This window comes from Mobula birostris, unplaced genomic scaffold (assembly GCF_030028105.1).
Source record: "Mobula birostris isolate sMobBir1 unplaced genomic scaffold, sMobBir1.hap1 scaffold_275, whole genome shotgun sequence".
In the NCBI taxonomy this organism is placed as follows: domain Eukaryota; kingdom Metazoa; phylum Chordata; class Chondrichthyes; order Myliobatiformes; family Myliobatidae; genus Mobula; species Mobula birostris.
Genome location: NW_027275804.1, coordinates 283,676 through 308,735, shown reverse-complemented (window position 1 = coordinate 308,735; position 25,060 = coordinate 283,676). Strand labels below are relative to the sequence as shown.

General features: G+C 42.2%; 1 protein-coding gene across 1 annotated transcript in view; it reads left to right on the top strand.

Annotated features, from left to right (window-relative positions):
- The window catches only part of LOC140192820 (chemokine-like protein TAFA-2), a 60,691-nt gene extending 36,765 nt beyond the window's left edge, over positions 1-23,926 (top strand). Inside the window, exon 4 of the mRNA XM_072250310.1 lies at positions 23,865-23,926. Coding sequence (XP_072106411.1) covers positions 23,865-23,876 — 12 coding nt within the window. The 3' untranslated portion in view covers positions 23,877-23,926. The remainder of the gene's footprint in view (positions 1-23,864) is intronic.
- Positions 23,927-25,060: the final 1,134 nt, after the last annotated feature.

Sequence of the window (25,060 nt, the reverse complement as noted above, 5' to 3'; positions counted from 1 at the left end):
GATTGGGGAATATTTCAATGATGGAGAAAGTGAAGTTCAGTGAGGTTTTATCCCCTTTCGTTCAAGAGCCTGATGTTTTTGAACCTGATGATGTGAGTCCTGAGGCTCTTGCACCTTCTTCCTGCTGGCAGCAGTGAGAGGAGAGCAGGTCCTGGGTGGTGGGGATCTCTGATGATGGATGCCGCTTTCCTGCAACAGTGTTTCATGTAGATGTGATAACATTTGGGGTTTGGGAGGGCTTTACCCGTGATGGACTGGGACATATCCAATACTTCTTGTGGGATTTTCCATTTAAGGACTTTGGTGTTTCAGATGATACGACCAAATTTGCAGATGATATGAAGATTGGTGGAGGGGCAGGTAGTGTTGAGGAAACAGGTAGAATGTAGAAGCCATGTATCTGCCTCCCTTTGTTGCCCTAATCACTGGAGCTTTGCTCTTTAGCCTTTGCCTGTTTGCAGGTAGGAGAGGGACAGCCAAGTGATGCGATTTACCAAAGTGCAGTCTGAGCATGGAACGGCAGGCATTCCTTATCTTAGTGTAACAGTGGTCTAGCATGTTGGGACCTCTGGTGCTACAGGTTATAAGTTGATGGTAATTGGGCAGGGTTTTCTTCAAACAAACCTGGTTGAAGTTGCCAACTATGACTTGCAATACATCGGGATGGACTGTTTCTTGTTTGGAGATGGTGCCATGCGATATTGTGAGCACTTGATTATAGTCAGACACTGGTGGTATGTAAAATGTGGTCAGGATCACAGATGAGAACTCCCTTGGTAAATAGACTGTATGGCATTTGACCATTAGGTGTTCAATTGTTGGGGAACACGAGTTTGACAAAACTGCCACATTGGAACACCACCAAGAGTTTATCATAAAACACACACTTGCGCCTTTGGCCTTTTCAGAATCAGCAGTTCGGTCCATCCTGTAAATCGAGAAGCCTTCGGATCTGATCATTGTATCTGGAAAGACAAATCTCCGGTCAAACATAGAATACAACAGTTTCCCATTTCTCTCCGATACAGCAATCTTGTCCTCAGGTCCTTGATTTTGTTTTCCAGTGACTGCACATTTGCCAACAAGATGCTGAGCAGAGGAGGCCCCATCCCTTTGCATTTCAGCCTGGATTTTAGAACTATTGTCTGCGGTCCTTAGAAAGTCACTGATGATCACTGGCACCATCTTGTCTCTCAAGGGATCGGGTTATCGGGAAAACTTTAGACTTTATTCTGAGGTGTGATACTATTGAGGTGTATAAAATCATGAGGTGAATAAAAAGTGAATGGTAGTCCTTTACCCAGGGTTGAGGAAGAATTGAAGGCTAAAGATTTCAGTTGCACGAAGAAAGATTTAAGAGAAACCTAAGGGGCAAGTTTGCTACGTATGTGGAATGAGCTGTCAGAATAAGTGGTTGATGCAGGCACAAGAACAACATTTAAAGGGTATTTAGACCGGTGTATGGATAGGAAAGGTTGAGCCAAACACGGAAGAATGGGACTAGTTTAGAGGGGTGTCTTGTTCAGCATGGACGAGTCAGGCTGAAAGTCCTGTTTACGTGCTGCATGATGCCATGATTCTATAAACTGTTTCTCATTTCATGACATGGCATGCTCAGGCATGGGAATGGCTGGAGAGTGCAGACATGCAGAGGATATTTTCCAATAGTGGGAGAGTCAGTGACCAGAGGGCACAGCCTCTGAATAGAGGACTGAGGAATTTCTTTATCTGGAGGGTGATGAATTTGTGAAATTTCTTATCATAGACCAAGTCATTGGGTATATTTAATGTGGAGTTAAGTATGTTCTTGAATAGTAAGGCCATCAAAGGTTTTGGGGAGAAGGCAGGAGAATGGGATTGGGAGGGAAAATAAATCACCCATGATGGAATGATAGAGCAGACCTGATGGGCCAGATTAACTAAATCTGCTCCTCTATCTGCTCCACAATTTTCATGGTCTTACGGTCTTCATTTCCCCAAAAATCTGTTGCCTGAGAGGATTTAACCCTCCAAGGAAGGCAGGATTATGCAATCATCCATCTCCTGCATTCATCATCAAAAAAAAAACAAAATGGTTGCTGGTTTACTGCCCTTCGACAGGATTTATTGTGAAGTTTATGGGGAACTCAGAGATGAACACATGTTTTTGAAAAAAAATAGAGGTGATATGTCAGGGAATAGAAAAGAAAAGTCTTTAGTGTAGATCAGCATTAGATTCCATTTATTTTCACTCTACTTAGCACGACTTCATAAGATGATAACATAAGAACAAGGAACAGGAGTCAGCCAAACGGCCCATCGATCCTGCTCTGCCATTCAATAAGATCTGCCTTTCCCCCATAACCTTTAATTCCCCTGCTATGCAAACATCTTATCCAACTGTGTCATAAATATATTTAAAGAGGTAGCCCCTGCTACTTCCTGGGCAGGCAGATAATTCCACATATTCACTGCTCTCTGGGAAAAGCAGTTTCTCATCAACTCCATCTTAAATCTATTCCCCAAATATTGAGGTCATTTCTCCTAGTTCTAGTTTCACTTACCAGCACAAATAACTTTCCTGACTCATTCTTATATGTTCTATAGGATCCCCTCTCATGGTGCGCTCTGCACTGCCTCTCTGTGTGAGAATCTTGATGATGATGAGTGTAAATAGATTATTGATATTTGGTGGGTATTGATAGTTGGCCAGTATTGATTGTTGGCCAATTTTGATAGTTGGCCAGTATTGATAGTTGGCTAGTGTTATGGTTGGCCAGTATTAATAGTTGGCCAGTATTGATAGTTGGCTCGTGTTATAGTTGGCCAGTATAGATAGTTGGCTAGTGTTATAGTTGGCCAGTATTGGTAATTGGCCAGTATTAATAGTTGGCCAGTATAGATAGTTGGCTAGTATTATAGTTGGCCGCTACTCATATGCTGAAGAGCAAAGTTCCCTCTATATTTTTTACAGGTTTGCAGACCAGCCTGAGCAGGAGATTTTTAGACTGCCTGAAAACTCTGAGGCACTTTAAATGTTTTTTTATATAATATGCATACCATGAATATTCAGAATGAAATTTGAAAAATCACATACTTTTGATTTTAGTTATTAATTGAAGGGTATAATGAAATACAGTATAACAAAGAAAATCTTTCATGTTTCGTAAACTTTGTCCAACTCCGTCCAGTTCCAGCTGTGTGGCAACAAAGGCTATGGGCATGGCTGCATTTCAGTTACTGTGCGACTGTGCACCCATGTAGCTTAAGTGGGAACAGTGAACTGGGGTGTGATGGTACTGCCACACAGTCTCCTACCTGACCCAAATGCATGTACCCAGAAGGTACAGGAGCCCAAAGGCCCAAACTCAATAGCTTCTTTCCCTCCACCATCAGTTTTCTGAATAATTCAATTGTTCCTTTTTTTTTTCAATGTTTACTGATTTCTGTAAATTATAGATTTTACATCTCTGCACTGTACTGATGCAATCAAAGCTGCCAGAGGTGGTGAAAGAAGCAGAGACATTAGGAGCATTTAAGAAACTGTTAGATTGGCACGTGGATGATAGGAAACTGGAGGACTGTGTGGAAGAGAAGGGTTACATTGATCTTAGAGTAGGTTAAAAGGTCGGCACAACATTCTGGGCCAAACGGCCTGTAGTGTTCTATATGATAGTGATAGTAAATCTGATGCTGAGACTTGGGGAGGTTGGTGTGGACAGTTGGAGTCTAGATGTTCTCTAGAGGACAGTGATAGCCTCAACATTTTCTTCTGTTAGTTCTTTGCAACGGGCAAAGGAATCCACTTGAATTCTGGTGTACAGGACCTTATAATCCTGACTGGTGAAGTGTAAACTGTTCAGAGGACATGACCTGCTCATCTTCGCACCTAAAGCATAAAAACCTGACTTCTAACCCTGTAGTGTAAATAATTATTGACCAGAACTCAGGCTGCAAACCCTCTTGCACATCGTGCTGTCTACCTTTCAAACACTCTGCAAAATCAATAACCTATATGACAGCTCAAACACATTACATCAGTGACCATGTAATTGAAGACAAGATAGCCGTCAGTTGGAGCCTGTTGAGTTCCTTCAGTTTAAATATCATTGAGCTCATGTCATGGTGTTTTAATACGACACCACAGGCTTGTGAAGAAAGCTCTCCAAACCAGAAGAATTCTTTTTCATTCTCTGCATCGTTTTTTCATACAAAACTGTGTAGGCCATGCCCTTTTGTGGGAATATGTCCCTAACTTCAATTACCAGAGAGCTTAATCATTCAAATGGATTTAATTTAACTTTATACAGGTTGGGTCCCAGATGGCAGCTGCTGTACAAACTCAGAATGATCCACTAAATTTAGGCATAATAACCAACATTTCTTCCACTACATAACTCTCACATAGCTTCAAGCCTCACTGATTATGCTTAGGAAGCTGGCTAAGCAGTAATGCACAGGGTGAAAGGAATAAATGGCAGAAAAATGTTAATACTCTATCTACTTAAATCCTGCTCGAGGAATCCTTACAGTTGTATAAAAGCATTCCACCAATAGGTGTTGCTAGAGCACCTATGAGATTTTGTGCTATTTCAGTATACACTCAGTGGCCACTTTATTAGGTACTGAGACTATGTTCATGGTCTTCTGCTGCACATCCACTTCAATGTTCAATTTCCATTTAATTTATTCAGTTACAAGGCCAGCACGGACTGTCCATCTCTTTTGCTCAGGGAAAGAGGGAGATGAACCAATCTTTGAAATGCTGCAGTCTTTTTAGTCAAAATGGAAGTACTTTCATGGTGCTGTTGGGTTAGGAGTTCCAGTATTCGACAATGAAGGGATGACAGACTTGAGTGGAGAACCAACACAGAGGCTGTGTGCAAGAAGGGCCAGAGTTGCCTCTACTTCCCGAGGAGTCTGAGGTCCTCTGGAGTGTGCAGGCCTCTCCTTCACATGTTCTACCAGCCTGCTGTGGCCAGCACAATCTTCTATGCAGTGGTCTGCAGGGGCAATAGCATCAACACAGCTGATGCCAACGGGCTTAATAAACTGAGTAGAAAGACTAGCTCTGTTATTGGAATCAAACTGGACACACTGGAGCCTGTGGTGGAACAAAGGACCCCCTGGAGAATCCTGGCAATTCTGAACAATATTTTCACCCTCTGCACGCCACCTTGGCTGAACAGAGGAGCCCTTTTAGTAATAGACTAAGACAACTGTGCTGCTCCAAAGAGCGCTCTATAAGGTCATTCTTACCCTCGGCCATTAGGCTCTATAATGAATCAATCTAAAGCCAGGAAAGTGATGATCCCTCCTGTTAGACTGTTTGAGGTAACTTATTTTTTATTCTTTCTACTTCTCTTCTAATATTTGTATATCTATACACTTGTAATGCTACTGTGACACAGTAATTTCCTTTGGGATCAATAAGGTATCCATAACAAATAATAAAGACCACAATAAATATAAATACATAACATTGCTTAAACACATTGATTGTATGTACACACAGTGATGGTAGATACAGGAGTGTCTCTGTACATAAGGTGACTCTGACAGGAAATGATAAAGTAGTGGTGGTGGGGTGGGTTAGTGGGTGGAGGTGTTGATCAGCCTTACTGCTTTGAGAAATAACTGTTTTTGAGTCTGGTGGTCCTTGCGTGGATGTTACATAGCCTCCTCCCCATTAGGAGTGCATCAAACAGTCCATGAGCAGTGTGGGTGGGATCCATCATGATATTGCTGGCTTTTCACTGGCACCTTCCGGAATATAAGTCCTTAGTGATGGGTAGGCTGGTGCAGGGGTAGTGCGTTGGCTGGTTTTGACTACCTGTGATAGAGCATACCTGTCTGCTGTAGTGCAGTTCTTGTACCCTGCAGTGATGCAGCTTGTTACAATGCTCTCTACTGCACATTTGTAGACTGGTCGAACAGCAAACAAGAGAAAATCTGCAGATGCTGGAAATCCATGCATGTGTGAGATTCATGATACCACTCTTGCCTCTTCTGTAGACTCTCGGTTCCATAATTCCCAAGATTACCCCATTACCTTTCTTGAACAAAGGACTGACTTTTGTCACCCTCCAATCTTCACGATAATTTTTGCATCCTCACTAGCCACAGGAGTAGTACCAGAAGAGGATAAGAAGCATTGGTAGAGTAGACAGGCAGTGCCTTTTTCCCAGGGTGGAAATAGCTAACACGAGAGGGCATAACGATAAGGAAACTGGAGGAAAGGCAGTGGCAATGTCAGATCTATTTTACACAGAGAGTGGTAAGTGTGAGGAGCACACTGTCAGGGTAGTGGTAGAACCAGATATACTAGGGATATTGAAGATCTTCTTAGAAAGGCACATGGATGAAAGAAAAATAGCGTGCTGTGTGGGAGGGGTGGGTTATATTGATCTTAGAGTAGGTTAAAAGGTCAGCATAGCATTGCGGGCTGAAAGGCCTGTACTGTGCTGTAATCTTCTATGTTCTATGTTTCATAGGACCATAAAACCATAAAACATTGGAGAGGAATTAGGTTATTTGGCCTGGTGAGTCTGCTCCACCATTCCATCATGGCTGATTTTCAACCCCCTTCTCCTGCCTTCTTCCCAAAACCTTTGACACCCTGATTGATCAAAACCTGTCAACCCCTGCCCTAAATATATTCAGTAACTTGGCCTCCACAGCCATCTGTGCAATGAATTCCTCGGATTCTCTAGCCACTGGCTAAAGAAACTCCCTCCATCTCTGTCCTATTCTGAGTCTGTGCCCTCTGGTCCTGGACTCACCAACTATTGGAAACATCCTCTCCACATCTGCACTATCTAGGCTTTTCAATGTTTGGTAGATTTTACTGAGATCCTCCATCATTCTTCCAAATTCCAGAAAGTACAGGTTCAGAGCCATCAAACGCTCCTCATATGTTAACCCTTTCATTTCCAGAATCAGTCTCATAAAACCCCTCTGGACTTCTCCAATGCCACCACCTCTCTTAGATAACTGCTTACAATACTTTAAGTGCAGTCTGACCAATGCCTTATAAAGAACATTAGAACATTGGAAAGCTTTTTAACAAAAACAGACCATTCAGCCCAAGAAAGCTTGCTAAATTCCAATTCACATTGTGTGTTGAAATAGTTACTGAGTTTAGATTTTAAAGTCTCTAACTCTCAACTACATAACTAAGTTTGTTCCATGTGTCTATAACTGGCTGTGTGAAGAAATATTTCCTGATGTTAGTCTCGAATCTCCCCATAACCAGTCTCCACCTATGGCCCCGTGTCCTTGGTGATGGATTACTTTTGAAGAAGCAACTGGTATTCACCTTACTTATACCCTTCATAATTTTGAACACCTCTATCGTGCCTCCTCTAAAGCCTCTATTAATTTATTCCTCGTGCCACGGGCATCACTGCCTACCCTCAATTAACCAGCACAATTGTCACTGGGTCCTTTTAACCTTTTCCTGACTGGCACAGTCAAGCAGGGCTTTTGGGACTGACACTTGTACATTTCTGAAATCACCCACCATCTGGTCTTGGAAAGGCTTTGGTATTCCTGCATTGTCAGTCTTTGGCTTGAAACAGATGCACCGCTCAGTGAATCTGAACAATTTTGTGCTGCTGTGTTCTCAACTCACCTCGTCCAATTTGATGGAGAGGGTCGGTGGGAATGTACAAAGAATTGAAGCTGTACACAGCTGTAAGAGATGTGCTGTATCCCAGTCTCGTGAAAAAGCACCTCTAAATCAAATATTCCAAAACAAATGCATATAAAGTTTTATCATTCTTAGGCAGAAATGAGCTTAGGTCTGAGATATGAAAAAGGATACTTAAATTCCACCAGTTCAGTCTTTGTTTGAACCATTATTTCCAGCCACCAGGCATTAGCTTTAAGTGTGAATGGGGAGCCTGATCCCTGATCAATACTGGGGTTAGTGTCCTGGAGGACATGGTTTGATAGCCTGCTCATTCTGCTCCCTCTCTTTCCCAGCCTAGACTCATTTTCTTTTGCCACGTGACTAATTTGCCCTGGACATGACTAATTTCAATTTACCCTGGAACTCTTCAGCTTTGGAAATTACTGAGGGAGAAATATAAACTTCTGACTCCTGCTGTGGCTGTGCATTTCCACCCCAGCCACTCTACTGGCCAAACAATAGTGGTGAAAAGATTTCACCAGCATTCTTACTGTACGGTGTAAAGCACACTATTGCTTCAATGGAGAATGCTTACCTTTGAAGAGTAACACACACAAAATTCTGGAGGAACTCAACATGTCAGGCTGTTCAACGGAGGGGAGTAAAGGCTGTTATTTCAGGCCAAGAACCGATCGCTTCTGAAATTTCAACTGTTTACTCCTATCCATAGATGCTGCCTGACATTCTGAGTTCCTCCAGCATTTTGTGTGTGTTAGTTTGGATTTACATCATCTGCAGAATCTCTTGTGCTTTTCCTTGCTTGCTTGCTCTTTTTAGTGACATCCCCTCCCTATCATAATCTAAATGGGGGGTGGGGCACTGTGGATATACGTCTCTACCAAAGGAGGCGTGAGGTGCTCCTTCCCTCTGCTAGCCTGTAGGTCACCCCTTGAGCAAGGTGTAGCACCTGCTTGGCCCCTGATCAGGGTCACATGAAGCCTTCAGACTAGGTGGTGGACTGTTGTATGAGCAGCTGGTGCATATCACAAGTCCTGGTTATATGATCTCTGACGCCAGGCAGACAATCTCTGAAGAGGATTGATAATAGTTAGGGCCACCCATCTTGTAAAACACCAGCCAGAAGAAGGCAATGGCAAACCACTTGTGTAGAAAAATTTGTCAGGAATAATCCAGGTCATGGAAAGACGATGATCACCCATGTCACATGACATGGCACTAACGAATCATAATCTAGGAGGTCTTGAGACAACAACTCCTTCTTCTGCTTTCTTGTTAGTCCTCGGATTGTGATGATAAAAGAGACTGCAGATGGTGAAATCTGGAATGGAAAGCAAAATGGTGGAAGGACTCGATGGGTTAAGCAACATGAGGAAGCGAAGTCCGTCCAGATGCAGGGTCTTGACCCCAAATGTCAATTCACCCTCCGCGTCCAAACATGCTGCCAAGTTCTTCCAGCATTCTGCTTTAACTTCTTGGTTTAATTTTGGAGCAGGTTGCCGCTTTATAATCTCATCAAACCTCATGCCACTTTCTGATTAATAATATTGCAGCAAATATTTGTAGATTTCAACAATAATTTTAATAATAGCTCAAATAATCAATAGGGAAAATTATTTTTGAATGTTTCTGTACAACATTGTAACAGATGGGATGGTTTTCAGAATCTGTGGCAGATTATCGAGCAGTTATTAATTTTTGAAATGGCCGCAAATTTAACTTTTAGCATTACTGTTCAGCTCACCCTGTCTCAGATTTTAATCCAGGTATCACAGGTACTTTAGAATCAAGGAACATGGGTGATGGTCATTCAGCTCGCTGAATGTATGCAAACTACCAAGGAATTATTTACTCTAATTTTATATTAATCCAATTTTATTCTCTTCTCACACCAATTGCTATACACTATGGTCTATGTATTAGATTATTTTCTATGTATTTGCAAAGACCATAGTATATAGAAGATAGGGTTGTGAGGAGAATTAAATTGGAAGGAGCTGCCTGAAATAGTCATTGAAGCAGGCACGTTATGAAGCCCTCTGCTGGTTGGGATTGACCATGGATATTGCATCCTAGCACTCTATATGATTCACGAGTCAGGGCAGTACCATATGTTGCATATGCACCAGCCTGTCCGCTTCAACCAGCCGATGAATCCAAAGCAACGGCATAGACCGATACAGTTTGGCATCAGCGGTGTCATGGGAGTTGCCAGTCAACGTTGAACTCAACATAGGACTGCCTTAGGGACTCCAGCTCTGGGTTTTTTTTCCTCAGGGTTTACTCCCAAAGCCTTATGCATGAGTGTGTATAGCCGCAAGGCAGTGGAGGTTTGAGATCAGAGTTTTCCTTCTCCTAGATGGAGCTGCGAACCTCAGCTGATGAGCCCCATTTGCCCGATGCGTCTGGTTTTAAAATGATAGTAACTTGCCTATGCTCCTTCTCTTGTCAGTAGAAACCATTCTATTAGGCTTAGGAGCTAAGCCACAAGTGATGGCCGTGAGCTGGACTTGGTTGTCAGAAGGTACTTTAGAAGCACACCACTGAGAGCAGTTAATAGGTAGTGGGAGCTTATCCCCACTACACCCACCTCCCCCCAGCTGGCTATGACAACCTTAAGAAACCGCAGGCTCAGGAGCAATGTTCGTAATCCATCTAGAGAAGTACAAGGAGAGGTGTAGAGGGCTGTGGGTCAAACGCAGACAGACGGGACACGCACACCGGTCAACGCAGTCGGCATGGTCAAGTTGGGTCAAGGAGCCTGTTTCCCTGCTGTATGACGTTAAGATCAATCGATTAACCGACCCACACCGGGTGCCATGGTAGCACAGCCATTAGCACAATGCTACTAATGCTCAAAGCATTCCAGAGTTCAGGGTTCAATTCCAGCGTCGTCCTGTAAGGGGCCTCTGTACTCCCCATGGAATACGTGGCTTTTCCCTGGGCGTTCCGGTTTCCTCTGCACTCCCCATGGAATACGTGGCTTTTCCCTGGGCGTTCCGGTTTCCTCTGCACTCCCCATGGAATACGTGGCTTTTCCCTGGGCATTCCGGTTTCCTCTGTACTCCCCATGGAATAGGTGGCTTTTCCCTGGGCATTCCGGTTTCCTCTGTACTCCCCACGGAATACGTGGCTTTTCCCTGGGCGTTCCGGTTTCCTCCCTCAGTCCAAAGACCACCAGTCCATAAAACATAGGAACAGAATAAGGCCATTCAGCCCATTGAGTCTGCTCTGCCATATCATTATAGCTGATCCATTCCTCTCTCAAACCCATTCGCCTGTCTTCTCAGGTTGGTACCGGGTAGGTTAATTGGTCATTGTACATTATCTCATGATTGGGTTAGGTTGTAATCGGGGCCGTGGGGTTGCTGGGGTGCTGTTGCTCGAAGGACAGGAACGTGCCTGCTCTGCACGGCATCCCAAAATAAATAAATGAAACAAAAGTGTGCAGGTTTGAGGGTCGGGTCACACCTGTGGGAAAAGAAACAGAGTTTGTGTTTCAGGTTGAAAATGTTTTGCCAGAACTGGAAGGAGAGAAAAGGAGCTCGTTAAACTGTTGGATGGGTTGAAAAAGGAGGGTGTGTCTGATAGGGTGAATGCAGGGATAGGCTGTAAGCAAGGTCATCTGGTCACAGAGTGATGGGCAACAGCCAAAGAATGAGAACATAGGCAACAGAACAGAGACAAAGTTAGGCTGGAATTATAAACACAAGAGATTCTGCAGATGCTGGAAATCCAGAACAACACACACAAAATGCTGAGGGAACTCAGCAGGTCAGGCAAGAGAACATTCGTGTTTCAGGCTGAGACCCTTATTCAGGAGTGGAAAGGAATGGGAAGAAGACAGGATAATAAGTTGGTGGGAGGAGAACAAGCTGGCAGGTGATAGTTGAAACTAGCTGAGGGAGGAGGTGGTTGGGGGGGTGGGGGGATTAAGCAAAAAGTTGGGAGGTGATAGGTGGAAGAGGTAAAGAGCTGAAGAAGAATCTGATAGGAGAGGGCAATGGACCATGGGAGAAAGGAAAGCAGGAGGGACACCGGAGGGAGGTGATGGGCAGATGAGGAGAAGTAAGGGGGCAAGAGGAGATCGAGAATGGGGAATGGGAAAAGAGAGAAGGGGAAAGGGGAGAAATTACCAGAAGTTAAAGAAATCGATGTTCATGTTATCAGGTTATATAATGTAGAGCAGGGAGACTTTCCACACAACTCGGTCCTGCACTCCCAGAGAGCAAAGTAAAAGAAAAAGAAAGAAGGAAACAAAAACCAGACCAGTTGAACCAATATCATGATGGGTCACTGGTTTTCAGCTGAATGGTTCTGAAGATGAATGATTCTGGATACAGGGGCTCCGGAATAATGCTGGAATACTGAAATACATCAAGATTCGCTGTCTGTAAGGAGTTTGCATGTTCTCCCCATCACTCTGTGTGATTTCTCTGGGCACTCTGGTTTCCTCCCACATTCCACAGACTTAGGGTTAGTAAGTTCTGGGCTTGCTATGTTGGTGCACAAGGCAAATGGCGCATTTAATTGTATGTTTCAATATATGTCTGACAAATAAAGCTAATCTTCGGTATAACATGGGCAAAAGAGATCAGAGTAGATGGACAAAAATGTTTAGCATGAACCTGATGGTTTGAGGGGTCTGCTTCTGTACTGCACAACATAATGATTCGGAAATCGTTCCTAATGTAATCACATTCCTGGACATTGAAATGTAGTCATAGTCATAGTCATACTTTATTAGGTCTGTAGATCTCCAATGTGGTTAAGTGTTATGAGGATGGATTAAACTGTTACTGAATGAAAGAAATATGGTTAGTTTTACGAGGAAGGGTCTCGAAGAAGGGCCTCCGCCTGAAATTCAGCTCCATAGATGCTGCCTGACCTGCTGAGTTCCTCCAGCATCTTGTGGGTGTTGCTTTGGATCAAACTGTTAATGAACGGGGTTAGCAACGACAACACTCCTCCAGTCACAGTGCTTTCATTTCAAATTAGTTGCTATGGCACACTGCTTTGCACAAGCTGCCATTAATACGCATCCACTTACTAAAAGCAGACAGTGACGACTATGGAGAGATCGTTAGCAGCTTGTGTTTGTCATTGGGAGATGTTGCTACATTGCATGTAGTTGTTTGAAACTATGCCGAGATCTAAAAGCACACTTACAGAAGACTAGGGCATCATGAAGCTAACTTCTAAAGCCACCAACCATTCTTGCTGCAACCTGGAGTTTGTTAAATAATTCAGAAAAAAAATAGACTGATTAGTTATCATTTGGAAGAGGATTTACAGGTTAGTGACTTGGGGCAGAAATCTCCATCGTGACCTAGTTGTAGTGGTGTGATTGTTGGAGTTGAGTGCAATGGTCTCCAAGTGCATTGTCTATTTGGGGCGGGGGGGGGTGCTCACGTGGCTGCAGAAGCCAAGCTGGGGTGTTACTCAACGGAGAACGCCTGTGCATGGTGTTGTTTAATGTGGGGAGGCTGACTCACAGACTGCCACCACATGCTCCTTGACAGACTGGCATCAGCACCCTCCACACAGTTCTTGATGGATCAGTATTAGTATCCAGTGGCGCCGACTGCAAGGAGACTGGGGTCCCTTCACTGCTGCAGCCTTTGAAACATAGAAACCCTACAGCACAATACAGGCCCTTTGGCCCACAATGCTGTGCTGAACATGTATTTACTTCAGAAATTACCTAGGGTTACCCATAGCCCTCTATTTTTCTAAGCTCCATGTACCTATCCAGGAGTCTATTGACCCTATTGTATCTGCCTCCACCACTGTCACCAGCAGCCCATTCCACGTACTTACCACTCTCCGCGCAAAAAAATTTACCCCTGACATCTCCTCTATACCTACTCCCAAACACCTTAAAACTGTGCCCTCTTGTGGCAACCATTACAGCCCTGGGAAAAAGCCTCTGACTATCCACACGATCAATGCCTCTCATCATCTTATACACCTCTATCAGGTCACCTCTCATCCTCTGTCGCTCCAAGGATAAAAGGCCAAGTTCACTCAGTTTATGCTCCCCAATCCAGGCAACATCCTTGTAAATCTCCTCTGCACTCTTTCTATATTTTCCACATCCTTCCTGTAGTGAAATGATCAGAACTGAGCACAGTACTCCAAGTGGGGCCTGACCAGGGTTCTATACAGCTGTAACATTACCTCTCGGCTCTTGAACTCAATCCCATGGTTGATGAAGGCTAATACACTGTATGCCTTTTTAACCACATAGTCAACCTGTGTAGCAGCTTTGAGTGTCCTATGGACACAGACCCCAAGATCCTTCTGATCCCTCCACACTGCCAAGAGTCTTACTATTGATACTATATTCTGCCATCATATTTGACCTACCAAAATGAACCACCTCACACTTACCTGGGCTGAACTCCATCTGCCACTTCTCAGCCCAGTTTTGCATCCTATCAATGTCCTGCTGTAACCTCTGACAGCCCTCCACACTATCCACAACACACCCAACATTTGTGTAATCAGCAAATTTACTAACCCATCCCTCCACATCCTCATCCAGGTCATTTATAAAAATCACTAAGAGAAGGGGTCCCAGAACAGATTCCTGAGGAACACCACTGATCTCCAACCTCCATGCAGAATATGACCTGTCTACAGCAACTCTCTGCCTTCTGTGGGCAAGGCAGTTCTGGATCCACAAAGCAATGTCCCCTTGGATCCCATGCCTCCTTACTTTCTCAATAAGCCTTGCATGGGGTACCTTATCAAATGCCTTGCTAAAATCCATATAAACTACATCTACGCCTCTACCTTCATCAATGTGTTTAGTCTTCTTCTTCATGTGCCTTCCGCGTTACACGCTTGGGCAATCATGGCTCTCCACATCGAACGATCTCTCACAGCGTCAATGATATCTCGCACATTTAGATTTGTTAGTTCTTTCACAGTGTCCATATATTTTCTTCTTTGCCTTCCTCTTCCGCGTTCCCCAGGCATACGGCCTTGTAATGTATGGCATTCTATTTCTCCCTTTCTGATGACATGGCCAAGGAAATTAAGTTTCCTCTCATTTATTGTTCTCATTAAAGATCTTTTTGTATGGGCACGTTGGAGTACTGTCTCATTAGTTACCCTATCTCTACAGTATATGATATTTTTGGCATTCTTCTAAGAAACCACATTTCTGTTGCTTCTAAGTTTCTTTAGCGTACTGGTGTTATAGTCCATGTTTCGGAAGCATGCAGCAAGATTGACCAGATGTAACATTTTAGTAGCCTAAGCCTTGTTGCATAGAAATGTGTCTGTTGGTAAAAATGGGTTTCATTTTTTGGAAGTTGGTTTTGGCAATGGCAATTCTTCTTTCTGCTGTTTCCAACATCATTTGTCTTTGCCTTCCTCTTGCTTTCTTCACTTCAATTTTTCCCATAATTACCGTGCATTCTAACTCCTCTTTTCTAATCACATGTCCAATGAAGTTATGTTGCCTTTTCATGATCTCATACATTATTTCTCTTTTTGTGTTAGCTCTGTTCATGACATCCTCGTTATATATTCGTTTCATCGATGATATTCTTTGCATCCTCCTCAAAAACCACATCTTTGCTGCTACAATTCATTTCCTCATGTTACTAGATATTGTCCAACATTCTGAGCCATATAAAATAACCGGATAAACGTAACATTTCAGTACTCTGAGGCGGGTTGTCATGCCTAGTTTAGTGTTGGTCAGTATATTCTTCATTCTCGTAAAGGTGTCTTTTGCCATCCCTATTTTTCTTTTGATGTCCATGTCACACCTGCCATCTGATGTCACCAAGCTTCCTAAGTAGAAAAGTTCTGTACTTGTTTTATGTCTTCCCCATTTATTCTCAGCCTGCAGATAGGATTCTCCTTCTTTTTGGATATCACCATACATTCTGTCTTTTTGCAATTGATAGATAGACCCATTTTTGCACTTTCAACAACAATTGTATCAATTAAGTTTTGTAGTTCTTCCTCCGTACTTGCAATTAACACAGTGTCATCTGCATATGGAAATTATTGATGTTTTCACTGCCAACTTTGATTCCCAAGATGTCTCTTATTTTTTGTAATATTGTTTCACTGTACACATTAAATAAATCAGGAGAGAAAACACACCCTTGTCTAACGCCTCTCTTGATTTTCGTAAACTGACTCACTTCTCCATCTATTCTTACAGCGGCAGTTTGTTCCCAGTACAGATTTCTGATTAGGCGGAGGTCTTTTGAATCTAGATCTAGAGTTTTCTATAATATTTCAAATAACTTATTGTGCTTCACTTTATCAAATGCTTTTGTGTAGTCGATAAAACAAACAAGCAAATCTTTTTGCACTTGAATAGCTCGTTCTGATAGTATCCTTAACATCAATATTACCATACATCTGTTTTTTTTACAGTTGATGGTTAGACCAAAACCTGCACTTGTTTGTACTACTTTGTCTAGGAGGATTTGTAGGTCTTCCACAGCACTTGCTATTAGGGTGGTATTGTCTGTGTATCTTATATTGTTGATGTTAACATCTCCAATTTTTATCCCATCTCGGTCTTCTATTTCTCTGAGAATCATTTCACTATAGATATTAAATAATTCTGGTGAGGCAATGCATCCCCGTCTAACTCCTCTTTGAATTTTAATCCAACTGCTTATATTATCATCAAGTTTTACCGCCGCCGTTTGATTCCAATATGAATTTTGAAGCAGTTGTTGGTCCCTTCCATTAATGTTTAGTTTGGCGAGGATATGAAATAATTTTTCATGTTGCACTTTGTTGAATGCTTTGATGAAATCAATTAAACATAAAAAGACATCATTTTGATATTCAATTGCCCTTTCTGAAAGCATTCATAGTATGAAAATTGTGTTCCTAGTTCCTTTATCTTCAATAAACCCATATTGCAGTTTCAAAGTCTCTGGCCTTAACTTGTTTTTAATTCGACTCAGAACAATTCTCAACAAAATCTTTATTATGTGACTCATAAGACTGATTGTTCTATAATTTTCACAGTCAATAGTTCAAGGAATTTTTGGCAGAGTTATAAATACTGATTTCAAGAGATCGTCAGGCAATACGCCAGACTCATATATGCCATTAAGCAGTTCAAAAAGAATATCTATGCCCAGATCTTCTAGGGCTTGTATCTTTTCCACTGAAATTTCAACAGGTCCAGTGACTTTACCATGTTTCATGCTTTTCATTGCTTTAGTTATTTTATCTTTGGTAATAGGTGGGCCAGAATTAGGGTGTTTACTATCTGGGGGTTCCCCTCTGTTATCTTCAAAAAGCTGCTCTATATACTGAATCCACCTCTCACATACTTTATCTGGATCTGTTAGTATGGATCCATCTGCTGATCTTATGCATCCTGTAGAGGAGATTTTGTTAATTCCAGTAATTTCCTTAATTTTCTTGGGCATTTCTTTGCTGTTGTTAATATGACCTTCTACTTCATTGCCATTCTTCCTTTGCAATATTGCACAGTTGTCTGGCCTGTCTGTCCAGCTCTCTGTATTGCACTTCATTATTCTTTACTAACCTTCTTTGTTCCATCAGATCTAGAATTTCTTGGGTTATCCACCCCTTGTTGGTGTGTTGGATTTCTTGTACTGGGATTATCTCCTCTGCTGATTGCTGTTTAGCATATTTAAATCTGTCCCAAACTGGTGTTGTTTCATTTTCATTGAGGTGTTCTTCTACAGCTGTTTTGAATTGTTGCTTAAGTATGCTATCATTTTTAAGTTCTCCCAACATATACTTCTTTCTCTATTTTCCAGGTTTCAGTTTCTTTAATTTTGTTTTGATGGTAGATATTACTGGATGGTGATCTGAACCAAAGTCTGCTCCTGAGTAGGCTTTAGAATTTGTGATATTATTTCTAAAGCGTTCATTGATGGTAATGAAATCTATTTGATTCCTTCTTCAATCTCCAGGGCTAATCCAAGTACACAATCTACATGGATGGTTTTTATACCAAGTATTGCTGATCACTTGGTTGTTTTTGACACACCAATCAGTAAACCTTTCTCCATTTTCATCGTTCTTCCCTAATCCAAAAGGTCCTATGATGTTATCAACCCTTTCCTGTCCAACTTTGGAGTTAAAATCTCCCATGACTAGTTTTATATCCTGAGATTTACATTGCTCATAAGCACTGTCGAGATCTTCATAAAACTTGTTGATATCCTCTTCATCCGCATCACTTGTTGGCGCATAGGCTTGGATTATGCTAATGTTAAAAGGGTTACCTCTTAATTTAACTAAAAGCAGCCAGCCGGATATCACCCAATATCCCATAAGAAATTTTAATACTTGTTTGTTTAAAATAATTCCAACTCCATACATATGCTGTTGACCTCCAGAATACATTATCAGAGAACTATTCTTAGTGAATTTGCTACTGTCGGCCCATCTAATTTCTGACAGGCCTCAGATACCAACTTCCAACCTTTTCATTTCATTTAATATGTTGTCCAACTTCCCTTTCTGGTGAAGTGTGCAGACGTTCCATGTTGCTACCCTTAGCCTTTCCCTATTGCTTATGATGGTCTGGTGTCATCTGCAGCACATGATTACCCCTACCGAGTGAGGTGTTAGACTCAACCCCATTCACGCTGTTGACTGGTTTCCTTCTTTTGTTTCTTTCCATGATTGACTAGGCAGAAATTTCAACAGTGGTTTGCCATTGCCTTCTGTTGCCACAGTGCTCATCTAACTAGAGCATTTGACCTGTACTGGTATTCCCAATTGGGAATCATAGACTAGACATTGCCCAACCTTTGCTGTTGTTGTACAAAGACAATCCTCCACCAAAGCTTGGCATCCATCTCCCTGCTGCCAGAGACTTCAGTGATTTTAGGTGACACTACCACCACTGGTCTGGTTACTTTTCTGGCACCAAACACTCGCCATAGACAGAGCTCCTTCAGCGAGACAGGGTGCACCTGGACCTAAGTCCTGCATGAAGGCAGAGTTGTCTTGGGTGGGAGATGCTATGTAATTCCCATTGGCATTTCCTGATATTTAGTCAGGACCAAACCACCCCATACATCTTCAATCACATCCTCAAAAAGCTTTCTTCCACCTTCTTTGCTGTTGTGATCCCTCTTTGTCTGGAATGTCTCCCTTGACATGGATGACCTAGCAGGAGCTACAGTAAGTGCCGGATGTCTAAACTCCGGGTGGCATCAGTCTTGGGATCTCAGGAACTCACAAGTCTCTTACCATGACAAAGTGATGACCTTTGGAGAAGGTTACAGCCTTGTATCCATTGCTAACTGGGAAATCAGTTCTGGTCGCCTCACTATAGGAAGGATGTGGAAACCATAGAAAGGGTGCAGAGGAGATTTACAAGGATGTTGCCTGAATTGGGGAGCATGCCTTATGAGAATAGGTTGAGTGAACGCGGCCTTTTCTCCTTGGAGCAACAGAGGATGAGAGGTGACCTGATAGAGGTGTATAAGATGATGAGAGGCATTGATCATGTGGATAGCCAGAGGCTCTTTCCCAGGGCTGAAATGGCTGACACGAGAGGACACAGGTTTAAGGTGCTGGGGAGTAGGTACAGAGAAGATGTCAGAGGTAAGTTTTTTCATGCAGAGAGTGGTGAATGCATGGAATGGGCTGCTGGCAACGGTGGTGAAGGCAGATATGATAAGGTCTTTTAAGAGACTTTTGGATAGGTACATGGAGCTTAGAAAAATAGAGGGCTATGGGTAAGCCTAGTAATTTCTAAGGTAAGAACCTGTCCGGCACAACTGTGTGGGCCGAAGGGCCTGTATTGTGCTGTAGGTTTTCTATGTTTCTATGAAATTATATTCCAGGATGATCTGTGCAATAGTTAGACTGTTTTTCAGTTATGTTGATGAGCTTTTAAGTAGACCTGTCCCTTTACCAATAAACTGATGAACTCTAGGCTGTGAAACCTACAGAAGTCTGTCCAACACAGTGCAAACACTCTATGCATTTTTTTCTCAGGACGTGTTGGCATTGGAGACTGAGGAAATAGGTAAGATGTGTTCATCCCTGCAGTTGCCGTGTGAACCACTGTGAAGCTTGTAAAAGGATGCCTGGAAATCCCCCCAGTCAGTAATGTTGGGTAGCATGGGTGCATTGTGCTCTGATCTAGCAAGTTGCCCCGAGCACTTTGACTCATTATCACTACTGATCATGGATGAACTTCTGCTAAATAGTTATCTGTCGTTGCGGTGCAGCCTTACGGCACAGCTGGTTTTGATTCCTGCTACTTTCTGTAAAGCGTTTGTACGTTCTCTCCATGACCACGTGGGGTTTCTCTGGGTGCTCTGGTTTCCTCCCACATCCCAAAGGTGTACGGTTAGGGTCAGTGAGTTGTGGGCGTGGCAGTATGTGCCAGCGCTGTGGTGACCCAGCACAATTCTTGCAGATCTGATTTGATGACAGTCTGCATTTCACTGAATGTGTTGATGTACACATGACAAATAAAACTAATCTTATTTGTAATCTTTCTCAAGCCCTTCAGGAAAGAAAACAGGTTCTTCAGGGACACAGAGCAACCTTGGAGAGATAGCTCAGAAGGAGAGTGGGGCTTGAGTGAAAAACAACTTCCTGAATATTTTTATTAACTGCAATCCTTTTGACACGGTTAAAATAAAAGCTTGTTTTTAAGGGTGGTTATTGCAGAAGATAACAAGAGATCCGTTAGCCATAGCAAGCATACCAGACAAGCAAAGGCAGGAACATGAAGTGGAGCCATTAGGAGGATGTCCTGCCTCCTGTGGGAAAATATCCAATCATAGTTGGCAAACCTAGCCATCAGTAACACCATTGCACTGACAGTGAATCAGTACGGATTGGAAACCTCTCTGTACATTGATTGATGCAGAGAGCAGGATTGCTATTTATGGTCATAATTTAAAAAACCCTTGGCTTGATTAACAGTTAAAAAATCATTTTCTTAAAAATAAAACATATAATTAAAAAGAAAAAGCTACCTTGTGCTGCTATTTATAGTTTCCTTATGGATCTTAGCCAGCAGTAGGTCATCATCATTTGGTGACTAAAAAGCTACCACTTCCTCCAAAGCAGGAAACGGTTGTCCTCAGTTAATGGAAAATATTCATTTTGATACTCATAGGTAAAATGATTTCCAACAAAAAGGTTTCAATTACCATAGACACATTGGAATGATGTTTGACACAAGTGATTATGCAGATGCTGGAAATCTTGAGCAACACGGACAAAATGACTCAATCGGTCAGGCAGCAACTATGAAAGGAAATAAGCTGTCAATGTTTCAGGCTAAGACCCTTCAGCTGGACTGGCCGGGAAGAGAGTGGAGGGAGGTGGGGAGAGGAGAGTACAAAATGGCAGGTGATAGATGTAAAGACCTGAAGAAGAAAGAATCTAAAGGAGGAGGACACTGGACCATGGAATAACAGGAAGGTGGAGGGGAACCAAATGGAGGAGATGGGCAGAGGAGGAGTGGAGAAGAGGTGAGAGGGTAGTTGGGATGGGAATGGAAAATGTGCCTCATATCTTGTACAATTCTATTAAGTCACCTCTCATCCTCCTTCACTCCAAAGAGAAAAGTTCTAGCTCCTCCAAACTATCCTCATAAGACATGCTGTCCAATCCAGGCAGCACCCAGGTAAGTCTTCACCCTCTCTGAAGCTTTCACATCCTTCCTATAATGAGGTGACCAGAAGTGAACGCAATACTCCAAGTACACACACATAATGCTGGAGGAAATCAGCAGGTCAGGCAGCATCTATGGAAATGAATAAACAGTCAACTTTTCAGGCTGAGACACTACATCAGAACTGGAAAGGAAGGGGTGAAGATGCCAGAATAAGAGGGTGAGCAGGGGTGGGGGGGGGGGAGAAAAAGAAGGAGGATGAGCTTGAAAGTGATAGGTGAAACCAAGTGGGTGGTTGGGGGGGGGTGGAGAATGCAGTAAGAAGCTACAAGGTGGTAGATGGAAAAAGCAAAGGGTTGGAGAAGAAGTAATCTGATAGGAGAAGAGTGTAGACCATGGGAGAAAGGTAAGGAGGAGGGGCAAATGGGAGAGGTTATAGGTAGTTGAGAAGAGGTAAGAGGCCAGAGTAGGGAACAGAAGAAGGTGGGGCGGGGGTGAATTACCAGAAGTTGTAGAAATTGGTGTTCATGTTATCAGGTTGGAGGCTACCAGACGGAATACAAGGTGTTGCTCCTCCAACCTGAGAGTGGCCTCATTGTGACAGAAGAGGAGGCCATGGACTGACCAACATGTCGGAATGGGAATGGGGATAGGAATTAAAATGATTGGCCATTGGGAAATTCCACTTTTTGATGGAGCAGAGCCGCTTGATAAAGCAATCCCCCAATTTACATTGGGTGTCACCATGTAGAGGAGGCCACATCGGAAGTACCGGATACAGTTGACCACAATTGTTCAAATGTGATCTAATTGGGTTTTGTAGAGCTGCAACATTACTTTGGGCTCTTGTACTCAATCCCCTGACTAAGGAAGATCAATACATGATGCACCTTCTTAACCACCCAATCAATTTCCTTTGTAACTTTAAGGGATCAATCAACAAGGTCCATTTGTTCCTCAACATTGTATAGAATCCTGCCATTACCCCTGTACTCTGCTGAATGAAGGGATACAATGAGTTACACATATTGGCCTGTCCACAGATTAATGCAGGTACTGTAGGTGACATTAATAGTTTTGTTTCCTTATTCACTGGCTGGCCTGCTAGAATCAGAATCAGGTTTATTATCTCTGATATTCAGGTAAGTTGTCAAATCTGCTGCTTCACAGTAGCACACAGTGCAGTAGATGAGAAAAACACTAAATTATAAAAATATAAATAATAAATATAATGTATATAACGTGAAATAATTTCAGAGGTGTATGTGGATACATGCTTTGATAATAAATGAACCTTTGAATCTTTGATATGCACTACATTTATTAAGTAGTACAAAAAAGTGCAAGAAAGTGAGGAAGTGTTCATGGGTTCATTGTCCTTTCAGAAATCTGATGAAGGAGCTGAAGAATGTGTTCTTAAAACGTTGAGTGTGTGTCTTCAGGCTTCTGTACCTCCCCCCTGAAGGTAGCAATGAGAAGAGGCCATGTCCTGGTTGGTGGGGTATCTTAGTAATGGATGCCACCTTTTTGAGGCATTGCCTTTTGAAGATTTTTTCAGTAGTTGAGAAGGTCATGCCCATGATGAAGGAGAATGAACTTACAACCCTCTGCATGTTTATCCAATCCTGTGCTGTGGCCCCTTCATACCAGATGGTGATGCAACCAATCAGAATCCTCTCCATGGTACATCTGTACAAATTTGCTAGAGTCTTTGTTGATATAGCAAATCTCCTCAGACTCCTAATAAAAGGTAGATGCTGGTGTGCCTTCTTTGTAACTGCTTAAATAGCATCCAGTTAGCATGACACTATTACAGCTCCAGCAATCTGGTTTCAATTCTAACACTGTCTGTAAGGATTTGTATCTCCTTCCCATGAATGTGCAGGTTTCCTCTGGGTGCTTTGCTTTCCTCCACTCCCACAATACATACAGGTTAGTAGGTTAACTGGTCACAGGGCTGTAATTGGCCAACATGGGCTCCTTAGGCTGAAAGAGCTTGTCACCATGGGTTGTCAGATTTCCACTGATATGCGAGCCAAGTGGTGGAAGAAGCCAAGGTGTAGACTGAAATGTAAAAGATGAAAGTTGAGGCAGATATCCAGGTGGACTACTGCTGATGGTCAGTACTGACCAGGCCAAAGGTGAATCTTGCATGGCTAATGGACTCTAAGATCACCGATTCCATTAAGATCAACAACTTACATAAATGCTGGTCATGAAAGATCCTGAATTTTGATTGGTCTGTTATGCCATGATGTATAATAGTTACAAAATAAAATGTAAACACATAAAAATTCTTAAAATAAAAATAAATAAAATAAATTGGAAACAATTTGGGTGATCGATCTCCATGGAGACACAACAAATCAGATGGGCACAGAAGAAGCTAAATACAAAGTTCAGATTTTCCTGTGCTTGTTGAATAAAATTCAGTTTCTGTTGTTTCAATAATCTTCCAAGTTCCCTGTGGTAGAACTTCTCTAAATCGCTATTTTTCTTTTTCAAATATATGCTAACATTCCAAAGTCTAAGTTAAGAAATGTCATTTTGGAGGCCTGCAGGTTCAATGGTTCTTCACATGGATCCTAACCTTATCTTGATATTTGTTCTCAGGTGACACGATAGTTGACGAGGAAAGCCGGCTGCTTTTTGAAGATACTATATCTAAGTTGTTGGGACCTATTCTTCATTCATCACCCTGTTGCATCTTCTCAGATAGGGATGAACTGGGAATCATTCACTTCAGCTCAGTTATGGTGACATCCAGAGTTCTCATTGATGGGAGAAAGAAAATCGAGCAATTAAAAAATCTCCAGGAATCTGGAATCTAACAAACTGGATTTTCCCAGTCTACCATTTGTTAATGGGAGGATAACAGGAGGGGGACTCATTATTCCATATCTGTTGAACTCTGTTGCTATGTTCCAAAATGGTAGTCACAGCAAGCAGGCCTCTCTCACTCAGTTTTATGATATGGCCACTTCAGTCTTCAACACATCTAATTGGATGGTCGTTATTGATGCATAGGAGCAGGCAAGAGGATTCCCTAGACCAGCAGGATAAAATGGAAACATCCTAAACTTCATTGCTACCAAACTGTGTGCTTCTGCACTCTCCTAAACGTTGTTGCAGCCTCAGGCCGCTTGCGAGTTGCAAGTTGAGATGTTCTGCTAAACTTTCAAAACTTCGAATCACAGGGAAGCTTCAAGTTTTCATGGTTCGGATTTTGCTTTTGTTATAGAGGCAATTACATTATGATAAATGTGTATAAACTGCAGTCTGCTATTGAGAGTAAATGCTTTTCCATATACATGAATTGTACAAAACAGGTATTGCAGAAAATTCTGATGTAACTGCACTACTACTGTTCTTTGGCAAATGAACAAATACAGTTCCAAACTATTTTAATAACTTTAGTGTACTGAAATATGTACTCTATCACTAAAGTACATCTTTTAATTTGCTTTAAGTTGTTAGGAGAGGTGCCATTCTGAAAATGTTAGAGACTTTAAATTATCAACGTAATACTGACAACCCAGGACATGCTTATTGTAACATCAGTTCTGCTTGTATACAAGTTACTTAGCAGTTATGTTTGTCATCGTACCCTTATCTTTATTTGGAATATTCAGCGTTATGATTTGCTGTGACAGAATCCTTAAAAGATCTTATTTAATGATGAAGATTTCTGTGTACTCTGCAAAGTGAAAAGAGATTCAGCACCCAGATACGGCAAGATGTGGAGCAGGTGTTGCTGTAACATGTAGCACAGTTTCTGAAACTTTTTTAAAAATTTGGTTTTGTTTCTG